At 40.1% G+C, this 24,766-nt stretch overlaps 1 protein-coding gene across 1 annotated transcript; it reads right to left on the bottom strand.

The window, feature by feature from the left end:
• Positions 1–867: 867 nt before the first annotated feature.
• On the bottom strand, positions 868–18,830 carry gnb2 (guanine nucleotide binding protein (G protein), beta polypeptide 2). Its single transcript, XM_061962258.2, has 11 exons — positions 18,596–18,830; positions 18,315–18,399; positions 12,060–12,140; positions 11,931–11,969; positions 11,748–11,854; positions 8,943–9,006; positions 8,654–8,816; positions 6,681–6,747; positions 6,394–6,595; positions 5,494–5,710; positions 868–1,825 (listed from the first exon to the last, which is right to left on the bottom strand). The coding sequence occupies exons 3-11, from the start codon at positions 12,114–12,116 to the stop codon at positions 1,719–1,721; spliced, it is 1,023 nt and encodes a 340-aa protein (XP_061818242.1). The 5' UTR covers positions 12,117–12,140; positions 18,315–18,399; positions 18,596–18,830; the 3' UTR covers positions 868–1,718.
• Between the last annotated feature and the right edge of the window lie 5,936 nt (positions 18,831–24,766).

The following is a 24,766-nucleotide window of genomic DNA, read 5'->3' as shown; positions in this document are numbered from 1 at the left end:
GACTCGTTTTATTATGCAGAGTTTTTTACATGTATTTCCAACTCACTATCTGCGTCAAAACTGTGCACATTTTGTAGCACACCACTAGGTGGCGCCACAGTTCACTTGGTAGTTGCTATTTAAAGGGTTATGTATTATGCATATATATTTTTCTAGCTTATTTCAAAGATACAGCTACCTATATGATTAGGCTTTTATATTGAAAATATACGCTGTTGTCATTTTAAAAGGAACTATTCACAGCACTATAAACGTCAATGATTTGCATGACATGTTGCTATTCTATAAAATTAAAATACTGTATATTTTACAGGTAACCCAACATCTGTACAGTCGTCCCACACCACAAATATTGCTGTTTCACCACGTTGCAGATGTTTTTATTCTTACATTTGTTTGTCCTACATTAAGCAAGTATAAAAATAGTCAAAACGAAAAATATTAGTAATACAGTATTGGCCACTAGAGGAGATCAAACCAATCAGATTTCGCTGTTTAGTATCGTGTCTGCTGATTGGCTGAGCCTCAGCCAGCATTACCATGTTGGAATAAAAGAGCCTAAAAGTAACTAAAAGATGGTATTTTTCATGTTTATAAGTCTCTCATTGTGTAGAAAAACGTATTGAGATGGTCATAAACAGTTGTTTTATGCTATAGGATTTATTATTAATGATTCTTATCTGCTGAGATAGGCTTCAGCACCCCCCGCGACTCCAAAAGGGACAAGCGGTAGAAAATGGATGGATGGATTCCTATAAAATAATTTATCATGGTTAGGTCCGGAACCAATTAACATGGACAGACAAGGGACAACTCTACATGTTTTTGTCTTTTTTGAAGTAAAAAAAAAAAAAAGACCACAATGACTGGCAGGAGAAGCTATTATTTATTATTATTATGTACAATTATACCATCATAATGTCCAGATTGAAGTGTGAATAATGGCTCCTGCTACATTCACACGCTTCTTAACAATGCTTGTTTCTTTTTTTTTTTTTTTTTTTTAGTTACTTAACCACTTATCAGTTTTCTCTAGTAATAATCCTTTAAGTGTATCTGAGGCACACGGGGAGAACATGAAGAAAATAGGTGTAAAAAACAAATGCACTGAATATGGGGACATAGAACTAGCTATAAAAAACCTCTGAAGCATGATGGGTTTGTTTAGAGAATAAATTGGCAATTCATTACCTTTTTCAGCATTAAAACGATCCCCCTTTCAAAAGCGTCACTGTAACATGGAGACTAAAGAATAGTACTTGTCTGACTTGGACTTCATTGTAAACAAAGACAGAATTGTCTCCTCCCCTGAACACGAGCGCTGTCTCTCGGGGAAAAAGGAACATTTTATTTCAAAGGCTTCAGGTCATAGGTGTGATTTTGTTTAAAATACAAGAAAACTGTATTTGGTCACACTGATGTTTTTTTTGTATTTTTTTTTACATTGTGTGTGTGCGTGCGCATGTGTGTGTGGGTGTAAGTGTGTGTGTCTGTGTGTGTGTGTGTGTGTAGCCTTGCAGCTGCAGTCAGCTGCAGGTAGCACGTGTGATTGGTGTAAACTAAGTCATTCTATGTCTTATGTACACTTGTTGCACTTTGTTGAAGCTTACATTACAGTGCGAACACATGCTGGCCAACTAGTGTTCGCCAGAAGTGTGTGTGTGTGTGTGTGTGTGTGTGTGTGTGTGTGTGTGTGTGTGTGTGTGTGCATGTATGTATTAGTTCCAGATCTTGAGGAAGCTGTCCCAGGACCCGGTGCTCACAGCCATGCCATCATCAGTCACGCCCAGACAGCTCACACGATTGTCATGGCCGGCCAGGACTCCTGCAGGAGGGTCAAACACACACAAAAGAAGACTTGTTAAACTTTCAAATGTTTTTTTTGTCCCCCGCAGACTTGAGCAGAAACGTCTTAAGCTCACACAGAACACTGCCGTCTTTGTGTTTCCCCCGACGTCATCATTTGTGACGCTGAAACATGCACGGTTATGAATGTGTGAATATGAAAGAAATCACTGTTTAAGTCAACTATGTAGTACTTTAAAGAACTCGTCTTTATTATCTGAATTGCAGGAAGTACAAACCCCGTTTCCATATGAGTTGGGAAATTTTGTTAGATGTAAATATAAACGGAATACAATGATTTGCAAATCCTTTTCAACCCATATTCAATTGAATGCACTACAAAGACAAGATATTTGATGTTCAAACTCATAAAATGTATTTATTTTTTGCAAATAATAATTAACTTAGAATTTCATGGCTGCAACACGTGCCAAAGTAGTTGGGAAAGGGCATGTTCACCAATGTGTTACATGGCCTTTCCTTTTAACAACACCTAGTAAACGTTTGGGAGCTGAGGAGACACATTTTTTAAGCTTCTCAGGTGGAATTCTTTCCCATTCTTGCTTGATGTACAGCTTAAGTTGTTCAAATGTCCGGGGGTCTCCGTTGTGGTATTTTAGGCTTCATAATGCGCCACACATTTTCAATGGGAGACAGGTCTGGACTACAGGCAGGCCAGTCTAGTACCCGCACTCTTTTACTATGAAGCCACGTTGATGTAACACGTGGCTTGGCATTGTCTTGCTGAAATAAGCAGGGGCGTCCATGGTAACGTTGCTTGGATGGCAGCATATGTTGCTCCAAAACCTGTATGTACCTTTCAGCATTAATGGCGCCTTCACAGATGTGTAAGTTACCCATTTCTTGGGCACTAATACACCCCCATACCATCACAGATGCTGGCTTTTCAACTTTGCGCCTATAACAATCCGGATGGTTTTTTTCCTCTTTGGTCCGGAGGATACGACGTCCACAGTTTCCAAAAACAATTTGAAATGTGGACTAGTCATACCACAGAACACTTTTCCGCTTTGTATCAGTCCATCTTAGATGAGCTCAGGCCCAGCGAAGCTGACGGCGTTTCCGGCTGTTGTTGATAAACGGTTTTCGCCTTGCATAGGAGAGTTTAAACTTGCACTTACAGATGTAGCGACAGACTGTAGTTACTAACAGTGGGTTTCTGAAGTGTTCCTGAGCCCATGTGGTGATATCCTTTACACACTGATGTCGCTTGTTGATACAGTACAGCCTGAGGTATCGAAGGTCACAGGCTTAGCTGCTTACGTGCAGTGATTTCTCCAGATTCTCCGAACCCTTTGATGATATTACGGACCGTAGTTGGTGAAATCCCTAAATTCCTCGCAATAGCTGGTTGAGAAAGGTGTTTCTTAAACTGTTCAACAATTTGCTCACGCATTTGTTGAAAAAATAAATACTTTATCAATATTTATTGCCACCTTTCCCAACTTCTTTGTCACGTGTTGCTGGCATCAAATTCTGAAGTTAATGATTATTAGCAAAAAAAAAAAAAGTTTATCAGTTTGAACATGAAATATGTTGTCTTTGTAGCATATTCAACTGAATATGGGTTGAAAATGGTTTGCAAATCATTGCACAATTGCCCAACTCATATGGAAACGGGGTTTGTATATTCAAACCATCTATAATGCTCAGTAGTGCTTGACAAAATCCGTATTACTGTACAAACGGCAATGATAAACATTGTCAATCAAAAGTGAACATGAACTTTTTGATGCACACCTTGCATATACAGTAGCAGGTGTACCTAATGCTGTGGTCAGTAATAATGTATGAATGTGTATTTTAGTTTAGTTGTTTCAAGAGACTTCAAGGATTGTCTATTTTCCTATGCATGAAAGACATGCAGAAAAATCGAGATACCAACATGGAAGAATCGAGATACCGTCAACAGAAGAATCGAGATAACAACATGGAAGAATCTAGATACGGAGATGAAAGAATCGATATACGGCATCATCACGTACCTCTGTATGAATGTCACCATTTAATTCATTTTTGGTACAATATGGATACAAAATACAAACTATTTTACTATTTAGCTATTAAATAAATAAATAAAATAATTTGTGGTGTACATCACTACATCCTAAATGACACCAATTATTTTGTGGAAGTGAAACAGTAAAGCAGGTAAGTACAACAATAAGAAGATGCTAATTATTTATCAGTATCAACTTTTCAGCTTTTCCTTGTTACATTACACCTCTTTTGATACATTTTTGCTAGGTTTTTTGTTTTGATTTGTGTCTTTTATTTCTAAAATTTAAAGTTTCAGCGAGCCTCAGACTGGAAATGCAGCTTCCAGGAGAAAGAGTATGGGACAGATTTCTCTTCTGATGCCCTGTCGGACCACTGTGCCTAAATACACCTTACAGGAAGACCCCCACTCTTCGTAACTCTAGCCTTGGAGCCGGCCAGTCTGGACAAAGCCCAGTTTGTTGTTTGGCCAGTTCCCTGACCTCTTTCCTCTGATCAGTTTAAGTCGGTTGACCTGCGACCGCTATCCTCTACTCTTACCGGTGGGGGCTTCCTACAAGATGTCGTTATTGTGTTTACAATTCCTCCTAAAATATAACTGCTGCTATCCTTTAAGTTCCCCAATGTTCTGGGAGCAAGCCCCCACTCTCTGGAAGAGGATGATGAATGGATGGATGGATGGATGGATGGATGGATGGGTTGATGGATTGATTCTGCGGGCTGCACTTCAGTAGGAGGGCACTATCGCTATAGTTGAAGGCTGGGTGCAGAGGTGTTCTGCAAGCTTCCACACCTCATCTTTCTCTTATGCTGGATCTCTGCTACTGTACAGTTAGTGGAAGGCTGGGCTGCGCACTTCCACGCCTCATCTTTCACTGTGTTGGTAAAGCACACTGCCAAGGCTTGTGGTGGTGCGCTGCATGTCTGGATTTCCGCTACTCTACAATTATTCAAGGGTTAGGCTGCACACTTGTTGAGGTATTCTTCATGCTTCCACAGCTTGTCTTTCACTTTGTTGGTAAAGAACACTCCCGGGGCCTTGTGGAGGTGCCCTGCATGTCTGAATCTTCGCTGCTAATCAAAGGTTGTGCTGTACACTCAATCGATCGATTAATCAAAGTTTATTTATATAGCCCTTAATCAGTGCCTCAAAGGGCTGCACAAACCACAAAGACATCCCCTAATCCGAAACCCACCCGTTAAGGTATTCTTCATGCTTTCACACCGTGTTGGTAAAGCACGCTCCTGGAAGCATGTGGCGGTGATCTCCGCTCGTGTAGGTTTAGTCAAAGGCGGAGCTGCACACTTGTGGCGGAGTTCTGCACGCTTCCACGGCCCGTCTTTCACTGCGTTGGTAAAGCATATACCTGGGGCTTGTAGAGGTGCCCTGCATGTCGATATCTCCATTGCCTCTGTACCAAACTGAAGGCTCCGTAACGAAAAATATGAACACGTGTACCCGTTACACGGTTTAAAACATTTTTTTCTGCTAGAAGTGAAGTAACCAACAACTCGTGTTTGAATGTTAAAAATTTTTTGGCAACATACGCAGGTTTATGTTGGCGTGCACAAACGGGCAAGTGGAAATGACACAATCTACAGATTCTCCTGAACCGGGCCAGCACCCACCTGCTCTGTCCCCCTTCATGGCGTCCCAGATGTTACAGTTGAAGTCGTCGTAGCCCGCCAGCAGCAGGCGGCCCGAGCGGGAGAAAGCCACCGAGGTGATGCCGCAGATGATGTTGTCATGGCAATAGAGGCTGAGCTCCTGGTCGGCGCGCAAATCGAACAGCCTGCAGGTGGCGTCGTCGGAGCCCGTGGCGAAGGCGCTGCCGTTGGGGAAGAACTGGGGGACGCAGAGGAGAGGTAAGAGGATGCTATCACTTGCATGGACAAAAGTATTTGGACACTCGCTGATTGCTTTCCACTAGAGCAGGGGTGTCAAACGTACGGCCCGAAGGGCGAATCAGGCCCGCGAACAGGTTTTATCCGGCCCGCGGGATGAGTTTGCTAAGTATAAAAATTAACCTGAAATGTTTTAATGAATGAAACAGCTGTTCTAAATGTGTCCACTGGATGTCACAATAGCAATTCTTTGTATCTTTGTAGATGATGCTACATATGTACAAAATAAACCACATGTTAGTACATCAGTCGACGAAAATGATCAAACTACATAAATAACATCCTGTAATTTGATATTGATACCATTTTTTTATCTTGATAGATTGAAAATCAACACCTAATGAACATTATCACATAATTTATTCAGAAAATATAAATAAATTATTAACCGCAACATGTAAGTGTAAAAAAAAACCAACAACATTATGATTTGTACATTTGTGCTAGTTCTATTTTCAAACAAAGAAAACAATCTGAAGTTATCTTTATTTTTAAGTTATCTTGCCGTGATTTTACCTGTTCAGCCCACTTGGGAGTAGATTTTTCTCCATGTGGCCCCGATCTAAAAAAAGTTTGACACCCCTGCACTAGAGAATTCACCGCCCTTTCCACTCGGACACTCACACAGATGGCGTTGATGTCGGACTCGTGGCCCGTAAAGGTCTGTCGGCACATGCTGTCTCTGATGTCCCACAGCTTGACCGAGGCATCGCAGGCCCCCGATACGAAGGTGCGCAGGTCGGGCGACAGCGACAGACTCATGACGTCCCCCGTGTGGCCCGAGAACACCGTGGTCTGCTGGCTCGTCTCGATGTCCCACAATGCACTGCGAGGGCGGACAAAGAACTCTCGGGGTCAGTTCGCGAAGAAAGAAACGAATCGTCGGCCTTTTGACAACATGTTTTACTCACCAGGTGGTGTCTCCTGAACTTGTGATGATTTGATTGTCATCGATGAAACGGCAACATGACAGGTAACCTGAGACAGTATTATACAAATAAGTACACAAACTAAATGTTAAAAACAACTTTTTGTAGGATGCAGTACACTTTTACGCCACTGCATCTTGCGCACCATCCATCCATCCGGGGTAGCGGGGGGTGCTGGAGCCTAGCTCAGCTACAATCGGGCGATAGGCGGGGTACACCCTGGACAACCATTACAGTATATTGTGGGGGTGTACAGTAATAAAATAGACCCATTTTTGACCAAAAAATGAATAACGATAGCTAATATAATAATATATCAGTGAATAACTGGTCATTTAAAATAAAAAGGATATATTTATTTTTTGTTGTTGATTGGTTGAAATGAGCATCATTAGGATTGCTCATTTGTCCAACCTTAAAGACACGTTTTTGTTGTTGTTGCGGATGCATCTCTCTTGGTCACTAGTTTGTGTGAGTGACATACCCCGCCTTCCGCCCGAATGCAGCTGAGATAGGCTCCAGCGCCCCCCGCGACCCCGAAGGGAATAAGCGGTAGGAAATGGATGGATGGACATGAATAAAAGCACCGACTAGTTTGGGGTAAAATTGAATGAGGCTACGCGTGTATAAATCTCTACACCCCGAATATAGGACTAACCCTTTTTTTTAAAACATTTTTCTCGGGAAAAATTGTCATCTTATATTTATTGTAGTTTACATGTTTCTACAGTATATGTAATGTATTACAGAAATGATTCAATGGTTTTAAAGATCTTTTTTTTAATATATACAGAAGTGCAGAACAACTTGCGACAACAGATATTTAAATGTATGACTTTTGTTTATTTATTAAATTAGGTTATCATTCATAGTGTACATCATGTGTCAGCATATATCTTGTGTCATGTTCTGGAAGTTTCCATACAAATAATTTTTTCATTAAGGACTATATTCCGTATTTTTCGGATTATAAGTCGCAGTTTTTTTCATAGTTTGGCCGGGCTCCAGTGCGACTTATATATGTTTTTTTCCTTTTTTATTATGCATTTTTGGCAGGTGTGACTTATACTCCGGTGCGACTTATACTCCAAAAATACGGTACTGTACAGCCTCCTGTTCTGTCACTGGTTAGAATATACTGACACACTTTAGTGCTCATCTCATAAAACTGTGGCAGTGAGTTCGAATCCCGGTCAAAGTAGATCGAAAAGTTTTAAAAATGTATATTTTAATGATGTAAAATTTTTTGTCCAGAGTGTACACCGCCTTCCACCCGAGTGCAGCTGGGGTAGGCTCCGCTCGCGCCCCAGAGAGGGACAAGCGGTAGAAAACGGATGGATGGATGATGTAAAATTGTTATTTTTCACTTGTTCAAAAAATGCATTAAATTAAATACATTTTAATTTTTGAAAAAGTACACAAATTGTTTTATGTAAATAAAAAAGTGTGGAAAAAAAGATTTACAATTCTGCTTCAGGCCCCAATTTAGCTTGGGCCAGCTCTGTTTAATAGCTTACATGGCTTTAAAACTTCTATTGTTAGGTCACTGATATGTATTATTTATTCATAAATAATTGATGAAGACATTTTAAAATTATATTAAAAAACATATTTTGTACTATATTAAATACTATTCCAATGGTTCAGTTACAAAAATATCAAAATAAATATTGACTGGAATTAAAATGAAGTTTTGGACAGTATTTTCTGCTTGTACCGTAATGAAGTAAAGTAATACTACCTGGTCATTATTGTAGTATTTCTAAAACAATGGCATCTAAAGGCAAACTGATTGGACTGAAGCAAATGTGACAGGAGGTATCATCTTGCTTCATTACCAACCTGTGCCTAATTAACCATGTTAATTAGGTCCCTATTGTATTCTCCCACTGGGACTTGGACATGCCAAGCGACACTCCTGGTGTCATTAGTGGTTCGATGCTGGTTTCTCTCACCTGTATGTCCAGGTAGTTCCCTGCTGATCCTGACGTTCCCCTCTCTTGTCTTCAGACAGTAGATAGAACAGATGTTATCCAGGCCTCCGCACGCCACGTAGTTTCCGGACGGGGCGTACGCACAGGTCATCACCCAGGAGGAGCGCAGAGGGATGGCGTGTATCTACAAAAAAAGGTAAACACATCTGTGTAAGACCTCGTGACACGTTGCGTAAGAATGGCAAGGAACTGTTACTAACATGGGACACCTAATGGATAGATGTCAGGATTAAGTGACAACTGAGAGTACCTTGTTAGTGGTGTAGCTGTCCCACACGATCAGTTTGCCATCTTGAGAGGCGCTAACAAGAAGCCTGGGGGGACACGCATTGCGTCATGTGATCAGCACTCACTTCTGGGATTCCTATTTAAGCACACATTAACCTTCCAGACAGTTTCTTCGCATGTCAAAAACAAAACAAAACCAAAAAAATGACACTCAACAGGGAACAACCCTCCAAAAAGTGAGTGACTGCAAAGTGGGGACCAGCTAGAACACACACCAAGTTTGTCCATCACGGCTGCTTCTGGTTGATCATTACCCTCACTTTTGTTGAATCTGATCAGTGGTCATCAAGACCTTCTCTGCTGGCCTAACATAACCAGAAATCATGATCATAATTAGAAATAAGAGTAATTTTTAAATTTACTTTCCTTAAATATCTAAAAGTATTCATATTTTCTTCATGTCATATTATGCTACTTCCAGTGCTGTTGTTTGTAGGTTGGAGTTTTTATCCAATCAGAATTCAGCTAGCTTATGTTGCCATGCTGTACCAAATCTGCCCGGGGCCTTCAGAATCAACAATGCGGGCGTCCGTGCACTGTAAGTGAACGGGCACATACAGTTGATAGATAATTGCGATAGCCAATCAGATCACCAGTTGTTTTGTTAGTAAGACCTTCTAGCTGGCCTCATGTTGAACATGACATTTACGCGTCCTGTGATTGGATACTCACTGGTTTGAGCCGCCGCGGTGCTATGCAGATAAGTAGAGCCACACATGGGACTGTTTCAAATTAATGTAATATAGCTACTTTTTTAACCCACAGAGAAGGAGAACAAAATGTTGATTAGGTGGCAGATATATATTTACAAGACCATTTTCAAGAAGGATATTCAAAGAGAAACTACATCTTGTGAGATGACGTCGGACAACCCCGGAAGCTAGCTCAGCTCTCCCTGCGATGAAATGGGGAAATGCCCGCCACTTCCACTCGAATCAACCGACTACGAGCGGTACCACTGGCTTACACGACGTCGAATGGGTGCTACAAATAGTGAGTTCAAATATTTAATTTCTTAATTTTTTTCACGTTTAATGTTTTTTACAATTTTTAATTTTGACAGTACCACATAAGATATGTTTTAATCGCTGATGCGGGTTTAATGATTTTTAAATGTGCCAGAAAATAGCCCATTTGTACACTGTTGATGTGTTTCAATGTACAGTAGTGCGTGAATGTGTTTCTGTATAGTATTTCTCCTGCAATGGTCATGTGGTGACATAAATGATGGTATTTTGAGAGGTAATCTTGAAGTCGAACATCACTGAAGGCCTCGTGGGAAACGCACGGCCCGCCACTCAATCTGATGCAACATTCATCCTTATATAAGACGACTATGAATACAGTAGGAAGGGGATACATATGGCCCCATTCGTCGCAGCTTACCTGACACATGAAACGTGACAAATTGGGGGCGTGCACTATCCACTTTAGCCGCCAGATGGCAGTCGAGTGTTGAATATCTTAAAATTAGTTTTGTGGCAATTCCAACTTTGACCGCAGCGTCAGTGGCTATGTAGAGTGGTGCATTCCGTAATTTTCAGCAGACTTCATTGCAAAATGATATCTCATGTGAGATCCCCCTAGGAATGGGGCCATATGAATCCCTTCCCCACTGTATATCAATCAATCAATCAAAGTTTATTCATATAACCCTTAATCACAAGTGCCTTAAGGGCTGCACAGACCACAACAACATCCCCTGATCTGAACCCACATCCGGGCATGGAAAAACTCCAGAAGCCCAAAATGGTGAAAAAGAAGAAATCTTGGGAAGGGGCCTTGGGGACTCCCCTCTTGTGCTGCATTGGATGCCAAGTGGGTACAGTTATGGAATTATTTATGATAATGTGACCACCAAAAATGACCTTTCACGATTTTAATATCAATTAAATGACAACTGGAAGTAAATTGTCTTTAGAAGGCTTCAATATTTTTTAGCTCAGTTGTTTAATAACTCTGATTACTATTATCTTAAATGAGCATTGGAACGACTGCTAGGATGTAAGTAAGTAATAGGAAGAAAAGCTCTGTTTCACCTAGTTAGTTTGCATGTATAAATGTCTAGACCTGACTTTTTTAGACTTGTTTATTATATTCAGCCATGGGATCTGCCAAAATTAATTGCTTGGTCCTTCATCCTCTTGTAATTAATAAACTAATGTGTTCCTGTAAAGAATACTCTTAGGTAGTATCACTAAGTGGCTCTAATTATCCTTAATATGATATCTGATATCATGTGTGCCGATACAAAGAGACTGGATTTTTGCTAAAAATTAGTTCCAACAGGTCCAACAAAAACCGCATTAAACAAAAACAAAATAAAATTTTCCCATTAAAAAATCATGTAAATCGAAGTAATCTGCTCCAGGTATAAAAAATACATAGTTTAGAGAATAGTTGAAGTTTTGCATGCAGAAAACAATGCAAAATACATAGATTACATATGAAATAATTTGAACGTTTCACATCGTGGCAATAGCTTCGTACTTTGCTAAGACTTGAATTCAGTAGTGTTTCTCACCTACTTTATCAAACTAGCACTCGCACCTTTCTTTGGCCCTGTGGTTGCTCATTTTGCAGTCATACTCAATAAAAAAAAAAAGCTCAGAGATTGAGTCACCAAAGTGTGGGTGAAATTCTTACGATTCATAGGATGTTTGACCGTATACGAAAATCGGGGCAGACTTTTTGCGAACATTTTCCGGTATAACTAAAAAATTATCCAAAATATTAGTCAGCGGCGACAGAATAAGCATGTCCCCACCTCGAGTCTGACCCCCAGTGCATGGCATAGATCTTAGCAAGGTGGCCACGAAGGGTGCGTCTTGTTCGCATCTGTATCCTCCCCACTGGATCCAGACCAGCTGTTATCTGCAGAAAACATAAAAGATGAGAATATGAAAACAAGTCCATATTATCCCCACCACAACAATTATGTGACACTTGCCTGTGTCAGCGTCGAATCCCCACACGCTTTCCTGGCATCCTGTAAAACAACAATACCAGCAGAATGGAGGAAATGGACACAACTAACACCAAGGCAAGTACTCAGGTCAATAGAAATATTCAAAAGTACTCGTATCTGGTTCCTCAGTTGCTCGGCCTCCTGGCGAAGCTGCTCCAGCTCACTCATTTTGGGATTGGATGTAGCTGCTGCCTGTTATTAATGACATCACATTAATAACAATCAGACAAGTCTGTTATGCTGGCTCCATCTAGTGGTAAACCAAATAATCACTTAATTAAATATTCAAACACAGTGTTACTGTTCAAACTGTGTGTAATGCTACAGTGGCCAAAACTATTAAAATATACTTGTTCAATAGAACCTCTGCCGTGTTTTTAATGAATATTTAGGCCTACTACGCTACTGCATTTTAATGTTGGTGGTACTTGTAGGGCCAAGTTTTTTTTTGAGGTGAAAAAAAACTTGGTAAAACATTTTTAGAACCACTGCTCTATGCAACTTCCTGTTCAGGTATAAATACTCCGCCACCCTCTACTGGACATGTGCAATACGTTATCAAAAATGCATATTTTATTCAGTATTTTACTTGCGATGTATATTTTCAATTCTGTATAGCGTTGTGTTTTTTTTAGCATTTTTAGCATTCTTGACCATCTTGCTACTAACTATTTATTTGCGTTTTTGCACTATTGCGCAGTTGGTGGGAGAGCCCTGCCTATTTTGCTGTTGCCATGCACAATGACAATAAAGGCCATTCAATATTTTATATTTTATTTGTTACATGTACTCACCGGACACTTCATTTGGTACATCCCTTCCATGCAAAATGTGCATCAAAGATTTTGCTAAATTTTGATTGACACTGTTTACTATTGAGGTTGTAAAATTGTAGCGTAGACACATCACTAAAAGAGTTAACGAAATAGGCCGATGGTAGGAATGAATCCTGAGGATAGTAAGGGTTATGCATACACAAATACATTATTATTGATGGGCAGAACAGGGTTAGTTGTCACACTCGTTACGAGAGAGTGTTGTTTCTCAATCGGTGTGGAAATTGATGGAAATGGGATCAGAGCCCACCTATATAGTCTTCTCTGGAGTAAGACAGCCAAACTTGAGGTATGAGGACTTTTTTCCATGAAAAAATTGTGAATTTTAAGCTCCTCTGGTTTTGTCTTCCAGCCTTTTACACCGTGGCTTTATCATGAAGCAATTGTTACCTTTAGAAAGTATAAAGGGAATGCTATGGTTTGGATCAGGGGTAGCCAACCCATCAAGAGTCAATCTTTGGGACTTTACCATTTCATCACGAGAATATTCTGGAAAATTAACAACAAGCCCTCCCCAGACAGTGACCAGCATAGCTGCTTGCATTTTGACTCTGTTGGTGGTGTTGTTGGGGTCGATCTTGCCTTGGTTCATGACCTAAGCCTAAAAAAGGTTGCTGACCACTGCTTTAGATGGTTATTAGCTGACAAAAAGTTCCAGTTGGGGTTAGTCCTCATGTACAGTAGGAAGGGGATTCATATGGCTCTATTCGTGGCAGTTTACCTGACACATGAAACGTGACTAGTTGGGGGGTGCAATATCCACTTTAGCCGAGAAATGGCAGTAGAGTGTTGAATATCTTAAAATGGGTTTTGTGCCAATTCAAACTTTAACCACAGCGTCAGTTGCTATGTAGCACAGGTGTCCATTAGGTCGATTGCGAGCTACCGCTCGATCGCGGACGGTGTGTCAGTCAGGCATTAAAAAAAATAAACCTAAACATAAGCGATCATCAATCTTCATCTATATATCTTCTATATAACTGCTCAGTGGCCTTGTGGTTAGAGTGTCCACCCTGAGATCCGTAGGTCATGAGTTGAAACCCTCGCCGAGTCATACCAAAGAATATAAAAATGGGACCCATTACCTCCCTGCTTGGCACTCGGCATCAAGGGTTGGAATTGGGGGTTAAATCACCAACAAGTATTACCGGGCGTGGCCACCGCTGCTGCTCACTGCTCCCCTCACCTACCAGGGGTTGAGGGTGATGGGTAAAATGCAGAGGATAATCTCACCACACCTAGTGTGTGTGTGACAATCATTGGTACTTTAACTTGAACTTTATATGAAGTCACAAGCTGGTCGCAAAAGAAGTAAAAAACAACCATAGTCATAAGGTATTGGAATGAGAGGAGGACTTTTTCTCCTCCACAATGTCAATTATCAGCACTATTGTAAATCCTGTCTGATTCCAATCAACGCAAGTCATCAGAAAAAAATAGGGGTAACAAACAACTTTTATTCTTGTCTTCATTAAATAAGGCAATCTATATGCGTTAAACAAACTTGTATTTTTATTCAACACCTTTGATCCATCCAAAAAAACGTCTGTTTTATATATATATATATATATATATATATATATATATATATATATATATATATATATATATATATATATATATATATATATATATATACATATATATATTAATATATATATATATATATATGTATGTATATATATATATTTTTTTATTTTTTTATTTTTTTTTATTGTGGAGTCTCACTCAGGCACCGCCTGACAGGTAGGCACCTCACAGGGGAGGAGCCAGGGCATGGAGGCAGAGTGGAACACAGAGGACAACGCCCCAGCCTTGGCCGCATCATCGAGGGCCGGTACATTCCCCTGTACCTGCTCAATCAGCCTGAAGTGCCACCAGCTGTGCGGCCAGGTGGGGCCCAGCTACAAACTGTTCTTAACTCTGGCTCATTCAGGTCTGGCTCTCCTCTGTGTCAAGGCAGGTGCATCAGGCGGTAAGTGAGACATCCACTATTTCCCCATTACTGACATTATTAGGGAAATATTTTCTAATATTATGTTTTCTCTTCTTTGATAGGCAATTACCTACGACATGTAAAGAAGTGTGCTGTGTGAAGAATTGAGAGCCCCGGATGGGAGATATTCATGTTAGTTAATGGACACTTTAAGTTTGATACTTCCACACCTTGCCCTTCCTACAAAGACTTGTGCAATAAATGCCCTTTTTGGCTTTTTATATATATATATATATATATATAGGGGCACCCCTGCTATATAGAGTGGCGCTTTTCATAATTTTCAGCAGACTGCATTGCAAAATGATTAACCCCTCTCTTCCTCTAACGCGAGATGCACCCAGTAATGGGGTCATATGAATCCCTTCCCGAGTGGCATCAATCATTAATAGACTCCATAGTAGTTTTCAACATGGCTTCCTGGTATAACTCACTTGTCATCAAACATACAACTAAGCTTTTCTTCATAATAAAACAGGCCTGTAAAATAATTTGATTTCCCCCCCAGGCCTCCCTTATAGATCTTTACACTCAGGAAAGCCACATATATCATTCAGGACCCCACACACCCTCTGTACTCATCATTCCACTGCCATCATTACTTTAAAGCAGGGGTCTCTAACTCAATTTACATGGGGGCCACTGGTGGTCGTGAAGGTTTTTGTTAACTTCTTCTACCACTGATATTGTGACCCTCACCTATGATAAGCCTGCAGTAGTTATACGTGTAAAATTAAATGTCCAAATTTTATATTTTGACATTGTTTAGTTCGCCAGGAGATGGTCAGAAACATTTCCACTTGCTTACAGGAAGTTGCTCTTTGTGTTCCCCTACGTGTGTTTGTTGTGCTGTCAGTGTTCTATGTAGTGGGATTCAAGATTGCAAAAATATATATACCTATTAGCTGCGCACGGTGCACCTGCCATTACACTAAACTATGAAATTAAGTAGAGGGCCACAAAATACGGGCCTGCGGACCGCAAATGGACAATAAAGGTTATAACATATCACATATACTGTACAGTAGGCTGGCCTCAGGATGTGTTTCCTGTTCATTCTCTGCTAGGATGCATTAAGGTATGTATTTTGTCGACTTGTCAATGCAATTAAACGTTCACATTTATTTCTGCTTTCCTGCCTTTAAAAAAATAAAATAAAAATATTGCCAATGAAATGACATTGTGACCACCATGCCCCCGCAATGGGGTCGGTTGAAGAGCTGGAAAATGGACGAGGGATACACATTTAAAGCCGACACCTTCAACTTCAATTTAATACAGGAATGACTCTTGAAATATGTTTGATTAGGGGTGTTCACTCCTGATACGATACTGATATTGGACCTTTGAGTGTTGGCCAATACCGATATTAATCCGAAAGAATATCAGCAGGAATCATAGTACATTTTGTAGTGTGGAATGTTAGAAAAGGTTTGATCAAGCGAAATTACTCCAAGAACAATGGTAGGTATGAAAAACACTAACCTTTTCAAATTCATGGATTTCAGCTCATGACAAAGTAGGTTGAATGATGCGGACACGTTTGTTACTGGATTCTTTCTAATACACTTCTGCCTTGGAGACTTTGTATGTGTAATTATTTTGCATCTGTAATTATTTGTGTTGTGTTGACAAATGCCGTGTTTTAGACTGCAGTGTTTTCAAATTTCTTATTACATATGTCTAGCTAGGGTGCTATTGTGTGCTCAGCTGTTGTGTAGCTGTAGCCTTTAGCCTACCATGTTGACCTTTAGTAAATGACTTGACTAAAATACAAGAAACAATCAAACTTATGTGCTTATTGGAGGACATTAAGATGTTCACTGACTGCTTGTATCAGAGATTGTACATGCAACCCGATATCATCTGCTTTTTGTTTTGCTGCAATTGGACCGATATCTGATACCAATATGGGATCGGGAACCCGTAGTTTTGATCATGAGCAATTCAGACTAGAGTAAAACTTGACAACTAATCCTGTTCTTCCCTGTTTCGGATTGTATTAACAATTGTATTGTGTATCAGAATAATGTCGTCCCTCGCCGCAGCGCCATATTCTACAAAATGTTTGCTCTAAATTAAGCATTCTTAAGCATAAACGTGGCTAAATGGACAAACCAATCAGTGCACTTTGTTCAGTATTGTGGCCACTGATTGGCTCAGCCTCAGACAGCATTACTATATTGGAATACAAGTGTGTAAAGGTGACTCAAGGGTAATATTTCATGTCTAAATAGCGAAGAGGATCTTTTATACTCTAGCTATGAAAATATTTTATTTACAATAGGGAAGAGATTCATATGGCCTCATTCTTGGGTGGTATTTTTTTATTATTTTGCAATGCAGTCTGCTGAAAATGATGGAAAGCACCACTCTACAAAGCAACTGACGCTGTGGTCCAAGTTGGAATTGCCACACAACACATTTTTAAGACATTCAACACTCCGCGGCTGTCCTGTGGCTTAAGTGGCTAGCGCACCCACCCCAATTTGTCACGTTTCATGTGTCAGGTCAACCGCGACGAATGGGGCCAATATGAATCCCCTTCCTATTGCATAATTAATGATTCGTACACTTGACAGACATTCATTTGACGCGGTCATGTCCGGAACCAATTAACAGCGATAAACGAGGGATTACTAATGAAGTAAAAATGATTAACCTGCTTCTTCATCCCTGATCCAATACAAATAAAAATTAAAAAACACTCTCGAATAAGAGCATGGATTTTAATCTCTTAGTTTTAGTGAGAATAAGCCCGGTAATCTATTTATGGCGGTGTGAGCTGCTTTAGCGAGTAATAATAATCCGTGCGGACTAAGCGGCCATGTAGCCCAGCCCGCATCACCGCCAGGCACACGAAGATGCTGAGGAGGGGCCACTCCCTCTTGAGCAGAGGGGACCTGTTACGCTTGGGCTCGCTATAATTAATTTAGCAGGGGAATATATCTTATAAGGCACTGGTCCTAATGTCCCATTTTGCTGCAGGCCAACTAGGGTCACTGCACTAGCACCTATTTCCATCTTAAAGGTCTCCTTTGGGTGACTGGAACTTGCTACTAATAGACGGCAAAAGGAGGTGTCATCAGCGCCACAGCCAATGAGGAGCTTCCAAAATGAGGCCTGCAAACAGCCAACGGAGGACAAAATGGCACATAAAGGATATTATTTGACTATTAGCGTCGTCCCAGCCCCCCTACCCCCCCTGCCTGGTGTGGATGCATCCTCCTCAGCGAGGGGGTTCGCTGCCCCACCCCTTTGGCTTGCAGCTGGAGGAGAGCCCACAGCTAACATGGAGTCAGGGAAAGTGAAGCCATCTTTAAACATGCAGGAAATATCATGAGAATGCATAGAAATAGACAGCAGGCCCACAGAGGCAGCAGTCATAGCAACAATATGTTTTCCAATGCGGATGGCTAGAACATCATCATCATCATCATCACCATCATCACCATCATCATCATCACCATCATCACCACCCAGCCATCTTACACATAGAAAGCCGGCCTATAGACATAAACGATGGGTGGCTACCTGTTAATTCTCCCGATGCTCCTTCTTCTTCTTCTTCTTCTTCTTCTTCCGCTTTTCAGATGTAAAAAAGAAAAATCCCCCTCCCCTATGAAGAAAAAAACGCAACAGTAAGTCTTTTTTTTTTTTTTTTTTTTTTTTTTTTTTTTGGTGAAGATGCACCCGAAGAAGCGTCAGTGGGCAGGCACACGGAGGAGGAAGAAGAAGAGGAGGTCTTTTCACATTTCCACACCAGCAACAAAAAAAAGATATATATGTATGAATATATATTAATGTATACCCACAGCTGCGTGACCGCGTTTCCCCTTTTCACGCCGAACAAGTCCACGATGACATGGTTGTAGAAGAAGAGTCCGCGGTGGCGTCAAGGCGAGGAGCGTCCATTAAATAGCACTCCGTCCTTTTTTTCTCTTTTTTTTTTTTACTCCGATTCTGCTCTTCGTGACGTGATCTTCATTTCCTTCCTCTCTTCGTGGCTTCCTCCTCCTCCCTCTTCATCACTAGCGGTGGGCGATACTGCACATTTTGACGTTCGATCCGATACCGAGTGAAACGAGCCAGTACGGTCGATACTGATACCGACATGTTTGTAGCTCATAGGAATGAATGTGTGAGTTGATGCCAAGTCAACGTGGATATTCCAAAGTTTCAGCAGGTTTTAGGTGAATCTTGTTCGAAAAGTGAATGACAACAAGATATGATGCAAATCTTGTTTTTGTTTGATTGCAGTTACACAAGGGAATGATCCAAACAAGCTTGGGTATTAATAATTGTGCTTCATGAAAGCATATTCATTTATAATTCCAGTCTTTTTGTCTGCTTTTAAGCGGCTAGAATTTGAAGGTTGAGATGCCGTATCGTTAAAAGAAAAAAGAAACGCATCAATTTTTTCCACATGTTAAAAAGGCCATCACTCATTCTTCAATAATATATACGGCTGAACAGTTTTTCAATTCTGAAAAACAAAAAACAAAATTAGGGCCGTTTTTCGATTTTTTTTTTTACTATAAATGGCAGATTTGAAAACAAACCAAAAGAAGGGCTGATTTTTATTAAAATATTGCCATAAAATTTTATTTTGTGCTGTTTTTCTTTTATGGATTTTATTTTTTCCATCCATCCATCCAGCCATCCATTTTCTTCCGCTTATCCAAGGTCAGGTCGCGGGGGCAGCAGCCTAAGCAGACAACAATCCAATTCATATTCATCCAAAATGCAAAAATGCGTGGTTTACTGCGTGATGACAAATTAAACCGGAAGCATTATTTTAGCGTTTCCTTTGCGTTTAGCATGTTTTTAGCATAATGTTAACACCTTTGTTCAGCAGGAGTCCTATTGTCGTTTAAAAAAAAAGGATCATGAAATAGTTGTCCAACTTTTGTTTCAGAAATGAAAATAGAAAAAATGGCCCGAAATGTGTTTTTTGATTTGCATTTAAGAATTGGAAATAGAATGAACAGAAGGTACACAGACCTGCGTTGATCATGTTTATACAGTCGTCCCTCATTAATCGCGGTTAATTGGTTCAGGATATGACCACGATAAATACAGGTACATTTCCAAGAAGCAATAATCAGTACTTATAAATCCAATATTGTCATAGCTAGGGCCATTATAACCTGTTTACGACTTTCTAAATACGTTTTTTTTTTTTTAAACATTATGAGAGTACTCTACACATGAAATACCACTCTATAGTCACCTTTACACTCCTTTAATCTAGTAAATTAATGCTTCCTGAGGCTGAACCAATCAATGGCCATGATACTGAACAGCCTGATCTGATTGGTTTGCTCTATTGTAGCCAATACAACTGTAGTGTTGCTATTGTTAGTTCACTTAGTTATGCTTGAAAATGCTTACTTCTATAATAACAACAACAACAAAAATCTAATCTTCAACGTGGTGAATCCGTACTATTTGGCGAGGGGACGACTGTAATCAGAATACCATTTTTTCAAATCACAAACAGTGGCTATCTGACATACACATAAGACAATTTTAAAACGTTAACATTGTTACATTGGTAAAAAAAAATATTCCCTTATATGGAATCCAATATGACCCCTTTTTGGACAAATTCCCTGAATTTGTACACAGTAAAACAATAAATAAATATAACAATATCACATGTGACAATATGAGAAACACAACAACAACAAAAAAACATGTATATTTGTGAAACTAAACATAGATTAGAAATAAAAGCCAGTATCGCTGATGCTAGTACCGATATATTTTTCAAGATCATTGATTTTTTTTTTTCCCCCTTTCATTTTTTATTCATGATTATAATCAAAATAAAACATTACGGCACAAATATTTTAGAGAAGCAAATAAAAATATATATGTATGGACAATTTAACAATAAACAACAATATAACAATACCACATTCCCCTTATTCCCTTTTAATATACTCGTTTGAATCCAAAACACTGAGTTTGTGCACAATATATAAATATAACATTGTTACAACATGAGAACAAATATCTGTGAAAATAAACATAAAAGCGAAATATCAGTTTGATACCCGTACTGCTGTTGGTATCAGTATTGTCGCTGTTTGGATCGATCCGCCCACCCTTACTCATCATCACTCGAGTGCAGGAGTGAAAAAGGGAGGCAAATATGCACACACAAAAAAAATCGCCTGATAAGCGCATAATGAAAAGACAAACGTGTATGTTCCGCTTTTCCACGTGGAAGTAATTGTGCTGTAAGAGATATGAAGTGTTGCAGACTAAGGAGTGGTTCCTAGCTGTGTGTTTCCCCCTCAGTGTTATCGGCCACAAGCATGCACACATCACGAGGGGTAGACTGAGCTTCAAATGAAGCCACTGAACACACAAGTTTGTGTTCATATTTCAGTTGGTTGTCATATAATATATTTGATCATTGAAAGGAAGCAAAACAATGTTTTTCCCATCTGAACCACTCTGTTTTTTGGAAGTGAAGTAAAAATGCTGGGGGCTATTTTATTCATTTATTGTGACTGAATGAAAACAGCAGTGTCATTCATCCTGAATGTATGTATTTATTATTACAATTTATTGAATTCGACTTTATTATTATTATACATTGAATACTTCAGTGCCTGGTATCATTTTTTCCTGAAATCATTACTTTAGTTTACTTAATGAATACACTGCAGTGTGTGATATAATTTATCCTAAATTAATTAATTTATTATTATTGAATGAATGCTGCAGTGGTTAATATAATTTATCCATTAACCTGTTTGTTAATATTGAATGAATACTGCAGTGAGTGATATAATTGATCCTGAATTCATTAATGTATTATTATTTCATGATTACTGCAGTATCTGATATAATTAATCCTGCATTCAGGTCATGTATGATTATTTAATGAATACTACAGTGTCTGATATCATTTATCCTGAATTCATTCATTTATTATTCATATATTCATTCATTTATCATTATTTAATGAAAACTGTTGTCTCATATTATTTATCCTGAAATCATCCATTCATTGTTAATGTAAGAATACATCAGACACTGATGTAATTTACTCTGCGTTCATTCATTTATTATTATAAAATAAATACTGCTACTGATGCTTGACATAATTTATCCTGACTAACTTCATGTACAAACCCTGTTTCCATATGAGTTGGGAAATTGTGTTAGATGTAAATATAAACGGAATACAATGATTTGCAAATCCTTTTCAACCCATATTCAATTGAATGCACTACAAAGACAAGATATTTGATGTTCAAACTCACAAACTTTTTTTTTTTTTTTTGCAAATAATAATTAACTTAGAATTTCATGGCTGCAACACATGCCAAAGTAGTTGGGAAAGGGCATGCTCACCACTGTGTTACATGGCCTTTCCTTTTAACAACACTCAGTAAAAGTTAGGGAACTGAGGAGACACATTTTTTAAGCTTCTCAGGTGGAATTCTTTCCCATTCTTGATTGATGTACAGCTTATGTTGTTCAACAGTCCGTTGTGGTATTTTAGGCTTCATAATGCGCCACACATTTTCAATGGGAGACAGGTATGGACTACAGGCAGGCCAGTCTAGTACCCGCACTCTTTTACTGTAAAGCCACGTTGATGTAACACGTGGCTTGGCATTGTCTTGCTGAAATAAGCAGGGGCGTCCATGGTAACGTTGCTTGGATGGCAGCATATGTTGCTCCAAAACCTGTATGTACCTTTCAGCATTAATGGCGCCTTCACAGATGTGTAAGTTACCCATGTCTTGGGCACAAATACACCCCCATACCATCACAGATGCTGGCTTTTCAACTTTGCGCCTATAACAATCCGGATGGTTCTTTTCCTTTTTGGTCCGGAGGACACGATGTCCACAGTTTCCAAAAACAATTTGAAATGTGGACTCGTCAGACCACAGATCAATTTTCCACTTTGTATCAGTCCATCTTAGATGAGCTCAGGCCCAGCGAAGCCGACGGCGTTTCTGGGTGTTGTTGATAAACAGTTTTCACCTTGCATAGGAGAGTTTTAACTTGCACTTACAGATGTAGCGACCAACTGTAGTTACTGACAGTGGGTTTCAGAAGTGTTCCTGAGCCCATGTGGTGATATCCTTTACACACTGATGTCGCTTGTTGATGCAGTACAGCCTGAGGGATCGAAGGTCACGGGCTTAGCTGCTTACGTGCAGTGATTTCTCCAGATTCTCTGAACCCTTTGATGATATTACGGACCGTAGATGGTGAAATCCGTAAATTCCTTGCAATAGCTGGTTGAGAAAGGTGTTTCTTAAACTGTTCAACAATTTGCTCACGCATTTGTTGACAAAGTGGTGACCCTCCCCCCATCCTTGTTTGTGAATGACTGAGCATTTCATGGAATCTAATTTTATACCCAATCATGGCACCCACCTGTTCCCAATTTGCCTGTTCACCTGTGGGATGTTCCAAATATGTGTTTGATGAGCATTCCTCAACGTTATCAGTATTTATTGCCACCTTTCCCAATTTCTTTGTCACGTGTTACTAGCATCAAATTCTAAAGTTAATGATTATATTATATTTGCAATCTGTGCCAATATTACAGTGGACATCAGTTAAAACAAGCTGTAAGGATCTGCAAATGGCTAGTGTGACATCATAGGTCAACCGGAAAAGGAATGAATTTAAGCGTGCTAAAAGGAAATAGCGCCCCTCAGTGTACGGGAGGCACATGGCGTATGACCAATAGTCGCATTAGAGAGAGTGCATGGACACCTGGACTTCACATTTAGGAAAATACAAAAAACAAACTGAACTATTTGAGGAATCAGACTAATTAAGTGCATTGAAACGTAGTGAATGTGTTTGAATATATGAAAACAAAACACTGTACTTAAATAATGTATTACAAACGTACAATACATGGGCAGCACGGTGGAGCAATACGAAGATCCTGGGTTCGATCCCCAGTCTCGGGGTCTGTCTGTGTGTAGTTTGCATGTTCTCCCCGTGACTGCGTGGGTTGCCTCCGGGTACTCCGGCTTCCTCCCACCTCCAAAGACATGCACCTGGGGATAGGTTGATTGGCAACACTACATTGGCCCTTGTGTGTGAATGTGAGTGTGAATGTTGTCTGTCTATTTGTGTTGGCCCTGCGATGAGGTGGCGACTTGTCCAGGGTGCACCCCGCCTTCCGCCCGAGTGCAGCTGGGATAGGCTCCAGCACCCCCTGTGACCCAGAGAAGGACAAGCAGTAGCAAATGGATGGATGGATGATTCTTTGGCGTACCACTAGATGGATCCCTCACAGTTTGAGAATCACTGTTTTACAGTAATGATAATAGCTTGTGATTGACTTCCGGCGTCAAGAATGTCAGCTCCACCACCCACACTGGTGAACATCCAATGATCAAGCAGATAAATATTGGACTCATTTAAATACCTGTGGGTGTTCACCTCAACAACAAATGGGATTGGACTCACAATTCAAACGCTGTGTGCAAGAAGGGTCAAAGTCGCCTAAGGGACTTGAAGAGACTGAGGTCCTTCGGCGTTTGTGGGTCACTGCTGCGCACCTTTTATGACACTGTAGTAGCTTCTGCGGTTTTCTAAGCCGTCGTTTGTTCAGGTAGAGGAAGCACGGTCCGAGACAGGAACAGACTTAATAAACTGCCTAAGAGAGCTGACTATCCTGAGCATATAGGCGTCGATCCCGAGCACCAACAGACAATGCCGAGCACCCATGTGGGATTGATGGCAAATTCTTTCTCGCCAACAAGCAAAAACCACGCATTCTCAGAAAAGTAGCATCAGATTTACCGACAGTCCGAGCACCCACTGGCAGACCGGCGCCTATGATCCTGACTGTCTTATGGCTGCACACTAGACAGCATTGAGTAGGTGGCCGGCAGACAAAGTTGACATCTCTAATGTACAATCCCTCTCACCCCATACACGGCACCATGGAGGCCCTGAGTATCTCCCAACTAGCTCCTTCAGCA

The sequence above is a fragment of the Nerophis lumbriciformis genome, linkage group LG09 (assembly GCF_033978685.3).
Source record: "Nerophis lumbriciformis linkage group LG09, RoL_Nlum_v2.1, whole genome shotgun sequence".
Classification (NCBI taxonomy): Eukaryota; Metazoa; Chordata; class Actinopteri; order Syngnathiformes; family Syngnathidae; genus Nerophis; species Nerophis lumbriciformis.
Note: the sequence above shows the minus strand (reverse complement) of the source record. Positions and strands in the feature narration are given on the sequence as shown.

What these genes read in the sequence shown, in the direction of transcription:
- gnb2 (XM_061962258.2), bottom strand. Translation starts at nt 12,116, where the DNA reads ATGAGTGAGCTGGAGCAGCTTCGCCAGGAGGCCGAGCAACTGAGGAAC. An exon ending in CACTGGGGGTCAGACTCGAG is followed by an intron (nt 9,007 to 11,747) that starts GTGGGGACATGC and finishes GTGTCCCCCCAG; the next exon opens with GCTTCTTGTTAGCGCCTCTC. An exon ending in GGAACTACCTGGACATACAG is followed by an intron (nt 6,748 to 8,653) that starts GTGAGAGAAACC and finishes ATACTGTCTCAG; the next exon opens with GTTACCTGTCATGTTGCCGT.